This window comes from Archocentrus centrarchus, chromosome 16, assembly GCF_007364275.1.
Source record: "Archocentrus centrarchus isolate MPI-CPG fArcCen1 chromosome 16, fArcCen1, whole genome shotgun sequence".
NCBI classification, from domain to species: Eukaryota; Metazoa; Chordata; class Actinopteri; order Cichliformes; family Cichlidae; genus Archocentrus; species Archocentrus centrarchus.
This window is the reverse complement of record NC_044361.1, coordinates 5,707,192-5,726,973: the sequence shown is the minus strand read 5'-3', so window position 1 is coordinate 5,726,973 and position 19,782 is coordinate 5,707,192. Positions and strand designations below refer to the sequence as shown.

The 19,782-nt window shown below is 40.9% G+C and overlaps 1 protein-coding gene across 1 annotated transcript; it reads left to right on the top strand.

The window, feature by feature from the left end:
* The first annotated feature begins 5,077 nt into the window (after window positions 1–5,077).
* On the top strand, window positions 5,078–8,159 carry LOC115793753 (uncharacterized). Its single transcript, XM_030748844.1, has 2 exons — window positions 5,078–7,056; window positions 7,620–8,159. Exon 1 carries the CDS (start codon window positions 5,187–5,189, stop codon window positions 6,537–6,539), a length of 1,353 nt encoding a protein of 450 aa, XP_030604704.1. The 5' UTR covers window positions 5,078–5,186; the 3' UTR covers window positions 6,540–7,056; window positions 7,620–8,159.
* The last annotated feature ends 11,623 nt before the right edge of the window (window positions 8,160–19,782 follow it).

Below are 19,782 nucleotides of genomic sequence, written 5' to 3'. Positions count from 1 at the left end.
CCAACATCCCTTTATGTGTGTGGTATTGGTATTAGTTATTGAAGTAATTTACTCTACCATATTTCACAACTGTCAAGGGTACTTGAAGGTAACCTCTTGTGGGTTACACACGTGTTATACACGTGTTACAAATAAGTGGCGAGCCAGCCAGGAGCCTAGAGTTGTGTAACAACAGTGGAATAACGATTGAAACAAACTTGTAAACGCATTGCTGCAATGGATTTCATCTCAAAGTTAGGTGTTAAGATACCAAATGCAGTCATTATTAGCGGTGTAACAGGATCAGAAAAAGACAATGAGGTTTTTGAATACTTACGGCAATGTGGTTCGATAAATAGGACACTAACCGTTGAGGATAGCTCATCTGAGTTTTACCAGAATCAGATTGTGGAATTTACCTCTGGTTTAGCTGTTCAACAGTTAGCACCTGCGTTGCCTTACCTCTACCCATCAGCTGATGATCCGGATGTCAAATATTGTATCCGTGCCTTAACAGATGTTTACACAACAACTGTAGGGGGCAGTGTTACCGACACTTACCTCGCTGAACTAAAGGGTTTAGCCAAACTAAGTGGGAAGGATTTTGAAGAGGTGTTACGGGAGGTGATGTCAAAATTTGAAGAGTCCATGGGGTCTGTTGAGGCAGCCGCAAACCCATGTCCAAATAGTGACACAGAACCCACACTAGGTGCTGGTTTCCCTACATACCACATTGACACCCCCCACTCACCTAAGCTCTTTCAGAGCCCTGATCCAAGTGCCTTGAAACCCAACCAGACGCCTCACATGTTAAGTCAAACTGATCTAATCTCACCTGAGGTGCAGAGAATCGTGGTTGAACATGTTGTCAAAACTACAGAGAAGACACCTAATAATCATTCCACCCTTAGGTTGAGAGCTTTCTCTGGAAAGAATCCTAGACCATACACTGAAGTTGACTATGAGACATGGCGTTCCCATGTTGATTTGATGATGGGAGATTCATCGCTTTCCAACTTGGAAAAAACTCGAAAAATTCTTGAGAGCCTTCTTGCTCCAGCGTCAGATGTTGTTCGGCCTCTTGGGCCGGACGCATCACATGCTGACTATCTTAGGCTGCTTGAGTCAGCGTTTGGCACCGTTGAGGATGGTGAGGAACTGCTAGTGCGATTCATGAGCACCCTGCAGGATCCTGGGGAGAAACCATCTGCTTACTTACATTGCCTGCAGGTGGCGCTGAGTCTTGCAGTGCGCAGGGGTGGTGTAGACCCCAAAGAAACAGACCGACAACTCCTAAAGCAGTTCCAGAGAGGCTGTTGGGATGATAACCTGCTGACTGAACTGCAGTTAGACTTAAAAGATAAAAATCTGCCCACATTTGCAGAACTGTTACTCCTTCTCCGTACTGCAGAGAACAGACAAGAAGTTAAAAACGCAAGAATGAGAAAACACTTTAGTGCTGCAAAACAAAAAGCAGTCTCCCATGAACAAACAGCCACTGAAACAAAAATTAACTCTTCTGAAACAGTTTCAAGTACCCTAAATGATCTAAAGAAACAAGTTGCTGATTTAAAAAGCCAATTAGCAGCAGTTGTGAAACAAAAGAAACTGACAGTACCTAAGGAAATCCAAACAACAAAACCTGACGATGCAAAACCTGAACCCAACTCCCCTTCCCACAGCCGCTCTAGTACAAGGCCAAAGCCCTGGTATTGCTTTCGCTGTGGGGAGGATGGACATATTGTTGCCAACTGTGACTCTGAGCCAAACCCTGCCTTGGTGGGAGCTAAAAGAAGAGAGCTAAAAGTGAAAAGACAAATATGGGACAGTCAGCATAGCGGCTCCCCCTCTTTAAACTGAAGTCTGCCTCTGTTGTGGGACAAACAGAGGCTGACACAGAGTCGAAACGTCCCTTTGAAACCAAACCAAATGTGCCAAAAAAACAACGTGCCACTATAAAGTCGCATACTAAAACTGACAGATTCAAACTGCCTCAAGGCTTAATCGGCAGTAGATGCACAGCCCAAGTGAAGATTAATTGTAATACTGTTAACAGTTTACTAGATTCTGGCTCCCAGGTGACTACGGTCCCTCAGTCATATTATGAACAACATTTGTCCAGTCATGAGATCAAACCACTTTTTGACTTGCTCGAAGTCGAAGGAGCAAATGGCCAGTCAGTACCTTACTTAGGTTACATTGAAATGAACGTCACCTTTCCAAAAGAGTTCCTTGGCATTGAAGCTGATGTGTCAACACTTGCCCTCGTTGTACCAGATATTCGAGCTACTTCCCAGTCCTCAGTGTTAATTGGGACCAACACCTTAGATGTGCTTTATGAGTTGTATAGTGAAGCATGTCCCAGACTGCAGCCCCCCACTTCAAATGGTTATAAGGCAGTGCTAAAAGTCCTGGAGTTAAGACACAAACAGACCCAAGACAGTAGCCTTGGCCTAGCAACCCTGTACAACAGAGGCCCTCAGCTGGTCCCAGCAGGCCAGACAGTTGTCCTAGAAGGCTCAGTAACTATGTCAACCAATACCACTGAGAAATCAGTGCTGCTAGAGCACCCATCCTTTTCAACCTTGCCTAGTGGCGTCTTAGTAAAACCAAGTCTCATCAGCTTACCTGAGCGAGCACCTTACCTGATACCAGTTGTTCTCACCAACGAATCTGAACACGACGTGACAATCCCTCAAAAGTGTGTGATTGGAGAGATCCATGCATTCCAGAGAGTCCTCTCTCACGAACATTCAGTGAAGCCTCCCCAGTCTGAGGTCAGTCACAAAAACAACTTGGCCTTTAACTTTGAGTCTTCCCCTATCAGCGCTGAGTGGAGAGAGCGCATATTGCAAAAACTCAATGACATGCCAGACGTTTTCGCACAAAATGATCTCGATTTCGGTCGGACTGATCAAGTCAAGCACACCATTAAACTGATAGACGAAACTCCATTCAAACACAAAGCACGACCCATACACCCCAATGACCTGGAAGCTGTTCGTAAACACTTGCAAGAGCTGCAACAAGCAGGTGTGATTCGAGAATCCACTTCACCATTCTCTTCGCCCATTGTCGTGGTGCGGAAGAAGAACGGCGAAGTCCGCCTCTGTATTGATTACAGAAAGCTCAACCTGCAGACTGTAAAGGACGCTTATGCGCTCCCAAACTTGGAGGAAACATTCTCTACTTTGACTGGATCCAAGTGGTTTTCAGTCCTTGATTTAAAATCTGGCTACTACCAGATCGAAGTAGAGGAAGCTGACAAACCAAAAACCGCATTTGTATGTCCTAGTGGTTTTTGGGAGTTCAATCGAATGCCACAGGGCATTACAAATGCTCCAAGCACCTTCCAGCGCCTTATGGAGCGATGCATGGGTGATATGAATTTGAAAGAAGTGCTGGTGTTTCTTGATGACATTATAGTCTTCTCTAAGACACCAGAGGAGCATGAGACTCGCTTGATGAAGGTTCTTAACCGCCTCAAGGAGTACGGGCTTAAACTCTCCCCCGAGAAGTGCAAGTTCTTTCAAACTTCTGTGCGATACCTTGGACACATAGTATCCCAGAAAGGGGTAGAGACCGACCCTGAGAAAGTGAGGGCTCTGAGTACCTGGCCTGTGCCCAAAGACCTTAAGCAACTCCGTTCATTCTTAGGCTTTTCAGGGTACTATAGGCGCTTTATCAAGGACTATTCAAGCCTTGTTAAGCCCCTCACTGACCTAACATCAGGATACCCACCGTTGCGTAAGAGCACGAAAACCAAAGTTAAGCCTAGGGAGTACTATGACCCTAAAAAACCCTTTGGTGAACGGTGGACTCCTTCTTGTGACCTAGCTTTCAAAGGCATCATTGAGAAGCTCACTTCTGCTCCTATCTTGGCTTTTGCTGACCCTAAGCTGCCGTACTCACTCCACACAGATGCCAGCACTACAGGTCTTGGCGCTGCCCTTTATCAGGAACAGGACGGCCAAACGAGGGTCATTGCTTATGCGAGCAGGGGGTTGTCCAGAAGTGAAGCTCGTTACCCCGCCCACAAATTGGAGTTTTTGGCCCTAAAGTGGGCTGTAACAGAAAAGTTTGCAGATTATCTTTATGGAAACCAGTTCACTGTCATCACTGACAGTAACCCCCTCACTTATGTTCTGACAAAGGCTAAGCTTGATGCAATGAGCTACCGTTGGTTAGCTTCCCTGTCTACTTTTGACTTTAAGCTCCAATATAGAGCAGGCAAACTCAACTCTGATGCAGACGGCCTTTCGAGGCGACCGCATGGTGAGTTGTTAAACGATGCTGTGTCACAAAAAGAGTTTGACAGAATACAGCAGTTCACCCAAACTCATTTGGCACAGCAAGAGACCAGTTTAAGTCCAGAGGTGGTGTCGGCCATCTGTGAGAGACCTTTGTGTTGTAGTTTCTCCGATGAACCTACCCCTCTAGTGCACTCATTATCTATCTCTGTAACTGCATTACCAGATGACTTTGTCAATGAAGATAACTGTGGTGGTCTTCCAGTTGTACCTCATCTGTCAGCTGGGCAACTTAAACAAGAGCAAAGAGCTGACCCCTGCTTGCGCGAGGTCATTGTCCAATTGGAGACTGGAGAAAAGGTTCCACCTACAGTCAGAACCGAACTCCCTGATATAAACCTGTTGCTCCGAGAACTTAATCGTCTTGAACTGCACAGCCAAGTACTGTACCGAAGACGCCAAGATGGCGGCAATGTCACTTATCAGCTTGTCTTACCTGAAGGGCTCCGTGAGACAGTTTTCCACAGTCTCCATAATGATATGGGCCATTTAGGCATTGAGCGTACCCTTGATCTTGCCCGAACAAGGTTTTATTGGCCTCGTATGGCAGCTGACATTGAGAACAGGATCAAAACATGCAACCGCTGTGTACGGAGAAAGACCCCTCCAGAAAAAGCTGCAGAGCTTGTGAACATAAAGTCCGCCAGACCACTCGAACTGGTTTGTATGGATTTCTTATCCATTGAGCCTGATCAAAGCAACACCAAGGATGTGCTTGTGCTAACAGATCATTTTACCAAGTACGCAATAGCCATTCCTACTCCTAACCAACAAGCCCAGACCGTGGCAAAATGTCTTTGGGATCACTTCATAGTTCATTATGGCATCCCTGAACGTTTACATAGTGACCAAGGGCCAGATTTTGAGTCACACATAATAAGGGAACTTTGTAAGATCATGGGCATTCACAAGATTCGAACAACCCCTTATCACCCCAGGGGAAATCCTGTAGAACGCTTTAACCGCACATTGTTAAGTATGCTTGGGACTTTGGAACAGAAAGACAAAACGCAGTGGCGCAACTTTGTAAAGCCATTGGTCCATGCGTACAATTGTACGAAGAATGACACAACCGGATTTGCACCTTATGAATTGATGTTTGGTCGCCGGCCAAGGTTACCCGTTGACCTCGCGTTCAACCTACCTTTCCGAACCAAAAGTTTAAAGTCCCACTCGCAATATGTGGAGAAGCTGAAAACAACCCTTCAAGAAAGCTACAAACTAGCAACGGAGAATGCTAACAAAATGGCAGACAGGAATAAAGCCAGATTTGACATGCGTGTAAAACCTTCCAAACTAGAACCAGGGGACCGAGTTTTGGTGCGAGCTGTTCGCCTTAGGGGCAAGCATAAACTAGCCGATAGGTGGGAGACAGACATTTATGTTGTGGTCAAACAAGCTGGTGATCTACCAGTCTACACCATCAAGCCTGAAACCAAAAATGGGCCAGTGCGCACAGTCCATCGTGACCTTCTCTTACCTTGCGGGTTCCTTGCTCCCACAGAAGAGAATCCCACTCCACCAAATCGCGTCTGCAAACCTAAAACACGACAGTCCCCTGAGCAAACTGAAGAATGTGATCTTTCTGAACCTGGAAATGAGGATGTCTACTGGCTTAGAGAACAACCTGTCCCAGAGCCAATCAAATTTATGCAAGTCTATGAGTTCCCACGACAGATATACCCTGACAACTTACCTGAAAGCGACAATGTACCTGGATGTGACAACTTACCTGAATGTGACGATGTACCTGGATGTGAAAACTCACCTGGAAGTGACAATACGCCTGGATGTGAAAGTGTATCAGAATGCAAGAATCTACCTGATTGTGATGACACTCCTGGCAGTGACCCAGTAGTCCCTACTGAAGAGGAGCTTGAAACAGTAGCAGATACAGAACCTGTAGTCCAGGACAATGATCGTGAGAGTGAAACTAATGTACCCAGTGAAAAGGGATGTAACAAACAGGTATCAGAGGATACTCCAATGCACCCAAGTCATGACACCACAAATCCTGTGAGACGCTCAGAAAGACCGTCAAATCAACCAAACAGGCTCCAGTATAACCAGTTAGGAAACCCACTCTTAACTATTGCTCAGTCCCTATTTCATGGTTTAAGCCTTGCTTTTACCAGTGCCTTGACAGAGACTGACCTTGGAGCTACTTGGAAGGAATCTAGTTTTCCTGTTATTTCAATGCAACCCACCCCATGCAAAGAGACTTGCATGTTCCAAGGGGGGAATGTGTAACCCAGTGTTAAAAACACATGCGAGAATGAATGAATATTGATTTAATAGCTTATTCTACAATGAGGTTAAAAAGTTATAAGTTAATATTTAAAACCAAGTTCTTAAATAAGTTTATAAATATATGTAAAAAGTGTTAAAAATCTTTACAAATTGTGCCATACACCTTTAATAGTAGTTTTAGTGATGGCTTGACCAATCAATAGCTGGCATGGTCTGATATCACATCAGCCAATAAGGTTGGTTGTCCCGCCCTCCCGCTGCGCGGTGCAGGGAGTCTGCTCGGATTGTGTCAGACACAGACACAGCTCCATGCTACTGTTGCTTCTGCGGTTAGCCTGAAGAAAAAACTTGGAAAATAGCGAATAAACTTGGAAACTGGTTAGAGAGAGACATCCTAAATAATCGCTTTGCCAATGAGGAGGTTCCGAATGGTAATGTCATGTTTGCCAAACTTTGGAGACTTCTGATGCGACCGGGTTGGAAACTGGAAATCTCCGTGTAGCCTCGTATAGCATCGGTGAGTGATTGCACGTGTGTAGTTAGCATTTTAGCACAGGCAATGCACTGAAAAGTGGCTAACATCCTTAGTCATCACTAAACTCAGTTAAAGATAGGTTGATGCTTTGTGGTGTTGTATAACTATTGTTGTGTATGTTGTATTTTTCATAATGTATTTGCCGTATTTTATTATTAGCACCTGTCTAGCATTTTCACTGATGCTAATTCCGTTCATGGTGCTACTGCCTATGTGAAGTGCCTTTTATTAGCACTTGCTAGTATTTTAATGCACTTTGCTACTGTTCTGATTGAGATAAAGCTAATGGATGTACTACCACTACCATGGATGTATTTCATTAGCTCTTTAAAAGATTTGAATAGTATTTTTGTATTACCACATATAAGCTAATATAATTAGTTTTATTGAAGTGTTGGTAATATTTGACAGTGATAACTTGAACTATATTGTTGTACAACAGAAAAAACTTGAAAAGTGACTGAAAAACCCTTTAAATTGTAGCTTTAAGCTAATGGATATTAGTTTACAAGGTTTTAAGCTACTTTATTCTGGCCTTGTTCTAGGTCAGGTTTTTTGTTGGTGCACTATTTGATCCATAGTGCTACTGTGAAGACTGGATTGCATTTCCAGAACTGGATGGCGAGCCCCAGCCCAAGGATCGGACAAACCGGTAGATAGTGACCCGACTGGTCACTATAACTGAGACATTGCATGAACAATTGATGGACACTGTGACAAAAGACTAAAAAGGAAAAAAGACTACAGACTGGATTATTTATTTCTAATTGTTTATTTTCCTTGTGTTGTTTTTGCTTTGGGTTTAAAAAGGGAAAAGCGCGCAGTTTGTTAATTGTATATATATATATATGTGTTGGTTTAATGACATTTCATTCAGTAAATTCTATTCTTTCTATAAACTGTGCATCCTCCTCTGTTGTTGCTCACACCTAGGCTCCCCCACGAATCCAGAGTCTTCTGATTAGGCCAACATCCCTTTATGTGTGTGGTATTGGTATTAGTTATTGAAGTAATTTACTCTACCATATTTCACAACTGTCAAGGGTACTTGAAGGTAACCTCTTGTGGGTTACACACGTGTTATACACGTGTTACACTTGTGTTAAAAAATACTCTGGTAAATGCTGTAGTACTGATTCAACTGCTTTACTCAGGTAAAAGTGAAAAGTACAGGCTCTGAAATGTACTCCAAATGTACCCACGAGTAAAGTACCTCTTTGGAGGACATTTCTTTCTATATTTGTGCAAAGCTAACTGAACCTTTTGCTATATTAATATAATAACAAAATAATATTATGATATGAGAATGCAAATATTATTGCAATCTAAATTCTAATTCTAATGAATATAGTCAGCTTGAGTACATTCATTCATCTGTTATGTAGGACACAAGCAGTGAAAGGGAATTAAAGAAATAGCTCTATCCTCTATTGCCTACATTGTTGAGGGTGACACCTAAACACAAAAATGAGTATAATTAGGAGTTAAAGTGGGACTTGGCAGGTGGGGGAACCCTAAGATTGGTTGTAGTGGCTTCATGTGGGGAAAATAATCACAACTTTCTATTGAGAGCTCCAGTAGATTTTATTTGTGTACAGGCTGACCTGTGCTGTTACTGCTGCTGCTGCTCTGAGGTTTACTGCTCTTTGTGGATTAACTGAATTCAACAAGATGTAAGCAGCTGTTTGACGAGCTGTCATCTCCTACACTGACCATATACTGTTTATACTGTCTTTATACTGGACAGCATACAGTTGGCATAAAAGTTGAATTGAGTGAATGAATCTAAGCATCATCAGCTTAAATTCAAACTCAATTTGCTACATTTGATGTAACCTAACACTGACCATGAACGCCACAGCCACTGTGCACCAGTCAACACAGAGCTTTACTGTAAATTCACCAGAGTAGCACAAGCTAACCTGTTTATCCTGCACTAAACTGCTCAGTATTTTCATACAACCTTTAAAAAATAAAAACTTAGTATGCCTCAGTTTGTTTTGTAGGATGTTTCACAATAAGAAAAAACACAACTCCACATCAAAGATCCAATATCTGACTGAAAAATGAAGCCATGTAAGCTTTAAATTTCCAGTTTTTTCAAATGTCACTAGCAGTCCTTACCTTTAAATATAACCTCTCCTCTCCTCTCCCTCTCCTGTCCTGTCCTAATAACTTCCCTCAAATATATTAAACCTATAACAGGCCTGTTTTGAAAATGTAAGAAGTAGAAAGTACAGATATTTGGGTTACAATTTAGAGAGTAAACGTAAAAAGACAGGAAAAACAAATACTCAAGTAGAGTACAGATATACCTACCTTAAGCTCAGTGTAGCACTAGATTGCACATTACTAAAATGCAGATACATGATAACTGTCTGGCTCTGAAACCAGATTGATTAACTCATTTGTGTAACTTCATTATGATTGCAACCATAATTGGACAGATAAGAACACACAAATAAGAATCACATACATTTTAAAGAATGGAGGTTTTACTGCCCATCCATCCATCCATCCATCCATCCATCAACACTGCCTGCAGTGTTTTTGGCATGATGTGCAAAAATCACATCACCACTGGACATGAACACTTCAAACTTAGAAATATTTGTTCACCTGACAGTGAGAACAGCTTCAATACCTTCACCAGTTTAACCTGTGAACAATCCCAGTCAGAGTGTGTGTGTGTGTGTGTGTTGGTGTCAGTGTGAAGTGAAGGTCTGGCATCCCCCTTTCCCCTCCAGGGGCCGAGACCAAGCTGTCACCTCACTCATCCATCAGTGACAACTGAGAAAGAGAGAGACTGGGGAATGGAGAGAATAGATTTTTTTTTATTCACTTGTAGCACAGGAGTGGGGGTGCTGAAAGAAAGACAGGAGATATTTGAGCATGATGGCAAAAAATATTACAAAAATGGAGATGGTAGAACAGGGGGCAGGAGGTCACATGAGAATGGAAGTAGGGAGAGGAGATGAGGAACAAAGAAAGATAAAAAGGGGAAAAAAGAGATGAGATCAAAAGGAAATAGCAGAGATTGTGAAATCAAGATGACGAGATGGGAGTTATTGACAGAAAAGGGATGTGAACATGTGGATTTGTTAGCTGCTGACAGAACAACACAGTGGTGGTCATGTGATTAAACAGGACTGTGAAAATGAGTAAAAACTTCTTCTATGTATTTCTCCATTCTATGAATATCCTCATCTGTTGACAGATGTCTTTGTTCCACTGAAGTTTAAGATGCAAACCATGTGCTAGCACTCTATAAAGGACCATAAGTGTGTTCTGAGATGTTTAACATAGAAAGCAGAAGTAGGAAAAATGTGCTCAATCAAACCAAGATCAAGGAAAATGTATTACTGTGATCACGACAAACAAGGATTGTGTCTGCCCACAATTTGCAAGTGGAAAGGCTGATTATAATGGAAATTCAGAGTGTGATTAAATTCATGTTATGTACTGTAGAAAATATGTTTAAACTGGGAACTCATTAGAAAGCTGACTTGCTGCTCCATGATGATCTGTTATAGCCCTGTCCCGAATCTGGGGAAAAAATCTTAGGAACAAAGGCCCAAAAAACTAAAACTCCGCCTTGCTGATTAGTGTTTATTTTGCGATGTTTTATCTAATCTGCCTTCTTGAAAATGATGACGTAACATGTGTGTAACATCAGAACTAACCTGCAAAAAATTTCTCTATGAAAGCATTTGTACAAAAAAACAAACAAACAAGAATGTCAAACATGTTGACAGACAGGCAGCACCTCCTACTGTCCTCTCTGCCCAGAAGGGAGAATTTACGCACACATCTTGGGGGTCCTCCTCCCCTCCATATTGCCACCGTGCCTCTGGCAAGCTGTAAAGCAGCAGGTTTGTGAGTTTTTGGGGTGTGGATGATCCAAGCTATTGACTGCTGCACTGCATTCACTGCCATAGCTAAATCGGCAAGATGGCCTCTCCCTGGGAGTGACATATGTTTTACTGTCTGTCTCAGTGTTTCTTACACACACACCCACACACACACACACACACACACACACACACACACACACACACACACACACACACACAATGTCCCCCTGCTAAAACCTCCTCGAGTCAAACAAATCCCTTTCAAATCTGGGCCTGCAGCCGCCACACAGGGGGTAAGGTGGGGTGACTGTGAGTAAAGCTTAGTCTACATGTGTGTGAGTGTGTGTGTGTGTATGTGTGTGTGTGTGTGTTCACATTATTTAGTATGTATGTGTAAATTCCAGGATGCTCATTTAAACCATTTACATGAATAAGATTCTCAAAGCAGTTTTTTTTTTTTGAACTTTCAATTCCATTTCCTCCTATGGAAATGAAATGGGAGGAATTTTTTGTCAAATTAAAAAGGCAATTATTTAATATTTTTGCAATTTGATCATTGTGTTCATCCATCTTGACAAATATAAGATGTTACATATGGTAGCTGCCGAGCAAGTGAATATGAATAAAGTGGTTTAATTGTGATACATTAAAACTAATGCCTGACTTTGTCCACATACTTTGATGATCTTTTTCATCAGTGACCTAAAGTTTGATGCCGATTTAAACACTTTACAGCACTTCCTTGTCAAGATTCATTTAACTGAAAAGAAAATTGGATGGCTTGCAGAGAGTGCAGTGGCATAGCCCACATGCTTCTACCACCAAAACAGACACAGTGATACTCTCCTCCTGTGTGTGTGTGTGTGCATATGCCTGTACAGTTGTGTGTACTACTCACACACACATGCATGCACTCAAGTGCATAAGAGGCCTTTTATGTACAGATTGCTTAATTAGGCTCTGGTTTTGACATTTTTTGACTTTTTTTTTTGACATTTCATTAGTTAAAGTGCTTCGCAGTTTACTGCAAGGTGTTATTTGCTAAGCATCAGCTATAATGACAGATCCAGTGACTTGAAAACAATAACAAACGACCTCAGACTTCAGTGGATTAGAATGAATTTACCAAAATAAATAAAGCTGGGAAACTCCCGTCCAGGTTTTCATTGCCTTGTTGTCTTAAGCCTGCCATTTTGATTGCTATAAGAGAATTGACGCTGAGGATTTTGGGTGGAGTTTGCTACTTTTGTAGATTTGGTTGTTTGACTAAATCGAAAGAGTGGGGCTTCCACTGGGGGATTTTTGGGCCTGGGTGGAGAATTTGGGTTGTGGTTTGGTTTTCCTACAGGTTCTCTATCAAAACCTAAAGAGGTTTGACCAAGATTACAGCAAAGATGTAGAAGAGGTAGAACAGGAGATATTTTAGTGTTATTTTAAGTCATGACACTGTATTACTGGACACTTCTGGACAAGCAATTTCCTTATACAACTGTGTGTCTTTTCTCCAAGTTTTCAATATCATAATCAACCAATGATTCTACCAATGCTTTACTAAAAAGAACATCAGATGAACACAAAAGCCTTTAGGGGATCTGTTTGCCCAAGGTTTTTCCTGTTAGCTTCTTCAACAGTAACAGGGAGAGTCGTCTTTGTTTTGGCGAGTCCTGCTCTCCTTGTTTATAATCCTCTAAGGCCAATTCACTGTCTCAGACACGGGAATTAGACTGTGGATTAAACTAAAAAGAATTAGCCTGTAGAGTTTTCTCAGCAAACCCAACAGCCCCCAAAAACTCCCCCAACATGTAAGCTGCTCACAGGCTCTTTAGGTCTGAGACACACACGCTAAAACACATAAATGTATAGAGACAATCTGTTAGAGAGAGACACACACACGCTTCACTGACAGCCACCCTGCCTTATGTGTTTGCATGTATGTATGTAAACATGTATGTACAGTCATGTGAAAAAGACAGTTTTTGTGAAATACTAAGTACACTCCATGATTCAAAAACGTGTAGAAGCAGCTTTAGGAGCATTTTCTGCATGACTATCATCACTCGCTCACATTATTCTGAAAGAATTTTTGCCCCTTTTTTCTTTAAATGTTGTTTCAGTTCATTGAGGTTTGCAGCCACTTGTTTATCCACAGCTATCTTAAGGTCCCACTGCAGAGTTTCGGTCAGGTTGAAGTCTGGACTTTGACTGGGCCGTGGATTTTTTTCTCTTTTCAGCCATTCTTTTGCAGATTTGATGGTGTGCTTTGGATCATTGTCATGTTGCATGACCCAATTATGCAAAGCTTTAGCTGTCAGACAGATGGCCTCACATTTGACTTTAGAATACTTCAGTACACAGAGGAGTTCACAGTTAACGCAATGACTGCAAGGTGCCCAGATCCCGTGACTGCATAACAAGCTCAAATCATCACCCCTCCACCACTGTGCTGACAGTTGGTATGAAGTGCTGTTTTTGGTTTTCTCCAAATGTGACACTGTGCATTATGGCCAAACATCTCCAGTTTTATCTCAGTGGTCCAAACAACATTGTTCCAGAGTCTTGTGGTTTGTTCAGATGCAACTGTGCAAATCTAAGCTGGGCTGCCATGTTCTTTTTAGAGAGACGAGGTTTTCTCCTGCCAACCTTTCCAAACAATTGATACTCTTTCAGTCTTTTTCTAATTGTACTGCCATGAACTTTGACATTTAACATGCTAACTGAGCTCTGTAGAGTCTGTAGAGATCTAGCTCTTGGGTTTTTTTTTGCATTGATGATCTAACGCTGGGGTGAATTTGCTGTGACATCCATTCCTTTAAAGATTGCGGCATTGTGTTATCACACCCCTGAACGCTTCAGACCAGCAAACTACCCAAAGTTCTGCCTTTAAAATGGTCACACTTGCTGATGATCAGTTAATAAAGGATATTAATTAACAACACCTGGCTACTACTTTCCCTCTTAAAAGCCATGAACTTTTCCTTGACCTAACTATATACATATATGAATAAAATCTGTAACTATATCACACCCTGTTGTGAAAGTGCTTTGTTGATTGTGGAATGGTACCATTTTCCTTCTTTTGAATCTGACTTATTTTTTTTTTATTTTTTCAGTGTCAAAGCAGCACTGGTTGATAACAGCAAGTCAAACAATGATAGGCAACGCTGCTGCTTGGTGTGTTAAGAGTCCTAACATCCCCTGAGTAACTGTACTCTGAGTAATCAGAAGTCTGTTAGCAAGCTCTGATCGACTTGGTAAATGTTAGTTCATTTAGTTGAGACTTAATTTCTTCAGTTAAACCGGTTACATACAATTACATACACTCCACACTCCTATCCACTTGATTAAAGATGTTTATTATTTTTAATCAGAGGGAGCTGAGTCATTCTTAATTACCTTTCTGTTCTTCAAGGACTTTTCTTGGAAAGCATATGTGTACTTGTTACAAACTGATATATTTCAGAAATTCTTAAGAATGGGCTTTTTGTCACTTCTATTAATTGCTATTACGCCCACTAATGTGTTTATTCTAAAAAAAAATCTACTCTTCCTGTTTGAAGGTTTCCATGGTTCTGCAGAAAGTTTCATAATGTCAGGGATGATAAGATCTGTTTTTATTACTACATATCAACAGTTTCAAGGAAATCAAGAAAAGGAAAGTCCACAGCTCGTTCATAACGAATGACAGTGCATATTTAGAAAATTAAACTTGGAGTGATTATACCGGTAGTGGTATATGTTATTGTAATATAAACAAATAAAAAAATAGTGTATACCAGGCCAGAGACACTGGCTATTGTGCCCCCACCCCCACCCCTGTTAAACATCAAGGGTAATGAACTCTAGTGACTCTACCTCAGGTGACCTTGAGCTTGTATGTATTGGCAGTTTAGCAAATGCTAATACTAACTCATTCGCTGGCTTTCCTAGTAGTTTTGGGACATTGGCTGCATAAACAAACAATAAAGGGAAGTGGATTGCATTTACCTGTGTGTGTTCAACTTTGTCTGTGTTTCAGCTGTAAAACTCATCTTCTAGTTTCTTCTCAGAAGCATCCGGATACAAGTCTAACACTGAGCAACAGAAATAACTAATGTAAATGGTCATTAGAATAAGCTACTATTTTAGCAAAGTTTGGATTGTTACAAATGTCGAAGTACAGGTTTGATCTGGAATTTCTGCAGATCATAACTTCACAAAACAAGTTATTTTCAGAGAATAAGATTGTTTCAACAGTTATGGAAATGATCCCACTTAATCTTCCTTCCTGTAACAGTGGCAGCAGGACTGCACTTACAGCTGTTATCTTACAAGTTTGGCTAGGATTCTTGTTTTTTTGTAATTAATGTTTGTTCTGAAAATACAGTTAATAAAACTGAACTATAATTGATGCAAATTAATAGTTCTCTTTGAGAAGAAAAATTTGCATAGTGTCCACCATTTGGTTATAATCTGATAAGAAAAACAATTGCCTTCTGAAAAGCCTGCGCTAATGTACATCAGTTCAAGTCTTGTAAAACCCCATTTCAGTTTCCAATGCAAATCAACTTTATTTTTTTTTTTACTGCTACTTCATAACCTTTCTTTTTTCAAGTTACCACTGACTGGTGAAGTGATTAACATTAAACATCTTATTAAAATGCACTGTTCTGCAGGGAAACCCTGCATCCTGGTGTTCTTGTGGCTATTACTTTGACATGCAGCTTCCACCTAAACACAGCTGCCAACCAAACGCCATGGAAGACGTCAGGTATCTATAGGCCAGGGCAATGGACCCTGCTGCATTGCAGAAGCTGTTAGTAATGGCTCAAAGTACCTAAGAGGCTAAGATGCTGAGCAAGCCTCCAAACATCCTCAGATCTCCATGTGACTTTTTGGCACTTGCAGAACAAAATGTATTCATGAAGCCCCCACCCCTTAACCCTCAGGACTTGCCGCCAACATCCTGGTGCCAAAGGTCATTTAACATCCCCAGACAAGTCAGAGATGGTTTGATAGCACAAAATTAAAAGTACAAAAATAAGCACAAAAATAAAGTAATATTTTTCCAGAAAGAAGTTGACAAGTTATTACATAGAGAAGTCAAGATTTTCCATCAAGAATAAGTCAAGATTAAATATTAAAGATTTTATACCCCTTTAATAAAGATGACTGACTTTCTTTTAATTATGGGAGATAAAGCTTGAAATAAAGGTGCAATGAACTGAAACATTGGAGGAAGATCAAAAAATGCATATGCTTTATTTGTTGTTACACTTAATTTACATCAACTTTCATGTAGGTCCACCATATAATCTTACTTTCTCCATCACTAATGTGACCAGTGAAGTGACAGTGAAGAGGTCAAGGGTCAAAGTCACAGGGCCCTGACAGTATAACTTAACAAAGATATTCACAGCCTTTTTTCACAATAATGGGTGAGCTCTTAATGATGATGGACATTGCTGTCGTGGAGAGTCACAGCATTGTTCAGCTGACATTCCTGCCAGTCATTTGGGGCTGCGTTTGCCAGCCCACCTCTCTCCATAACAAAGGCCTGGGTCACCTGACGCCCCAACTTCACCCATTTCACTCAGCAGCCTCCCAGCTAAAGTAAACGCAATGTTAATTCAGGATAATTCACCATAACCTATAGCCCCGGTCATATAAATTCCTCACCTCTGTCCCTCCTCTCTTTATCTTTACCCCTTTCCCCTCCTTTCCTTCCAACATTACAAATGAACCACATTAGTGTTAACAGTTTCCTAACTGGCATAATTTGATTTCCCATATTACTGTATGTTTGCTTTTTTGGGGTTTTGACACTGATAGAATTGACTCAGCTTTTATATGAACCCATTCTCATGTACATACATGCCCAGAACACTTTGGTACACTGTAGAAAATTGTAATTGGATGTTACCACCAGGCAATAAGATAAACTGACATGACATGACTTTTTTTTCAGTAACTCCTCGACAGCTATTTGAAGGATTGCCATGAAAGTGGAGATTCAAATATCCAACATGATAAGTCATAACAATTTCATTGATCCTGTTACTTTTAATAAAACCTCATTATCAGATCAAAATTTGTTTATGAGCAAATATCTTCTTCTCTAATAGCATTTTCATTAGCCTCAGTGTTGGGTGTATGTAAGATGGTGGGCATAGTACTGGTATAAGCATCTTAGCACTGGTGTTTGAATGATAGTTTTCTGATACTAGAGTATAGCTCAAAGCTTTAAGCCTCAATTATACTTTGTTTGTCCATGGGTCTACTAGGGTCTGCTCACATCCAGGTGATCGTCATCAGATGGTGAGTGCAGCCGAGCATGGAAAATTTACATTACACCAAATACACATGTGCCTGAGGCGATGGACTTCAAAGAAGTATAACAGAAACAACTGCCAGCTGTCCATGGCCTCAATGCCTCAATAATCATGGCAATCAAGTGCCTGTAACTGGTTCCTCATATTCCCAACCAACCAACCAACCAACCAACCAACCAACCAACCAACCAACCAACCAACCAACCAACCAACCAACCAAAAAGATCAGCGCCATTGTCACAGCCACTCAAATCTGACGGTCCAAAAATCAGAACCACTCACAGCACAGCCTGTAGAAGAGGCTATTGCAAGAAATTTGCCAATATTGTGATAAATGATGGAAAAAAGTAGCAGAAGGAAATCTTCTTGGTGAAACGTTGAAACCCAACATCTGCTATATACAAGGAGTAGTTTGGTTCTCGGTCTTGCTGAGCTGCAGGTTCTCAAATCCAGAATTGGCTTGGCACCAGCATTCTAGCTTTTTTAGTCATAATTTGATTTGATTTCTGAAACTCATTCTTACCTATGGGATTTTGTAGCCAACATATGTGTTAGTGGAATCCTGGGCTTGCATTGATTTTGATTTTTTTCTTTAAATCTTGAGTCCTTTGTGCTTTCTTCATGTTTCTGTCTTTACTGTTGCATCCAGGTGCTTATGTCTCCTCCTCTCATGTCTCTTCTCCTGTCCTCCATTTCTTCACTCCTCATTTTTCAAGACAGCACCAGACAGTACTTATAACTGCATGCTGTTAAACACTGTAACTAGTAGGTGTGGAGTACTAAATTAAAGTCTTGAGAAATTTAGTTGTGGAGTTGAGGTAATTTGAAATACAAAACAGCCACAAATATGATGACATTATAATTTGAAACAACACAATTGTGACCCACCAACAAACAAACAAACAAACAAACAAACAAACAAACAAACAAACAAACAAACAAACAAACAAACAAACAAACAAACAAACAAACAAACAAACAAACAAACAAACAAACAAACAAACTCAGCATTCCTTAAAAAGCTTAAAGATAACCGTTTACTCTGCTGCATTTCATTTAATGGGTTACTAGGTTCACTTCAGATCTCCTGTGTCTTTCCGCTGGACTCTGATTCATGCTCTGCCTCATAAAAGTGGCTCCAGCAGGGTTTGTCGTCTACCAGCTTCAGCACAAAGTGGCACAAGTGAGTCTTTAACCGAATACAGTGGTGCTGACCTGGAGTTGATAACATCCAAATGAAGTGAACCAAGAAATGACACTCACCCCCAAGACTGATGCATCTGCGGCTTTATTTATGTTTTGTTCTTTTGTTATTGTTTTTTTTACTGTTTTTAAAACATATTTTTGCCTTCATAAAAAAATCACATAACTTGCAAAGAAATGTGGCAAGTCTTATTTGTGTGTGAGCAGTTTGGACTGCAAAAAGTTGCACTTAGGATAACAAGCTGTCAATGTTTTTGTTTTTCTAGACAATAAAATTACAGTAAAATCAGCAGCAGAGAAAGCTTAACATTACAGCAACTGATGACAAGGTCATAGGTCAAAGAAGGTCATTTTTCAGAGTTTCCTCTTACTCTAAAGCTGCTCCCATTTTACACATGTGTATGTGTGTAACTACATTTAACAACATTTTGTCTTGATTTGTGTGTTTTGTAATTTGATACTAACATGGAAACTTGAGATATGTTTTCATGTGACAGTTTAAAAGTGCAGTAAAATATATGTTATATATATGAATATATGTTGGCTATTCGTTTGTAAGAGGAGATGCACATCATGCCCTTTCTTTTCTCCTCCTCATGCCACAGTGAACGGATCATTCATCCTCTTATCAGGTGAATCCTTCCCCCTCACACACACCTTCCTACTACCCCCATTTACCTCTCCCTCCTTCTCGGGGCCTTTGTCCTGTCCGACAATGGGGCGATCAGGAGTGAGGGGGATATAGAGCGGTGAAGGGGTGGTAAATGGGAAAAAAAAGAAAGGTGGTGTTGATCCCTCGTTTTTTATGGAGAGGTGGTTCAGGTAAATAGGGGCCTTTTTCCCCTCTTTGCATTGTTGAAGGCTCACAAGCACAAAGAAGGGGTTTGTGCATGTGCGTGTGTGCGTGTTAGAAAGACTCTGGACCCAGCCCCCGGCTCAGCTATTTCAGGTCATCTCCCACGTAAGAGAAAAGGGCCTAAAATCTCTAACGCCAGTTTTAAATGCAAAAGTTAAAACTGTCCTAGCTGGAAAAAATAAATACTATATCAATAAGAAGTAGTACAAACAGAAACAAACATGGACACTCTTTTGTTAATTTGTTAGTTACATACTTTGGGTCACTGACCCTATTCAAAGCAAATAATGCACAATACACCCATCTGTTGATAGCCTGGTGGCATACTGGTTTAAGGTACCAGTAATGAAATGCAGCTTTGCCTCTGAGTCAACGTGGGGACTTTTTTGCAATTAGCTTTGCTCCATTTCCACAACTTTCTACTTCAGATTATCTAAATGTTGGAAATACCCCCAGCTATCTAAAAGGCAACAATAGTTAAAGGTAA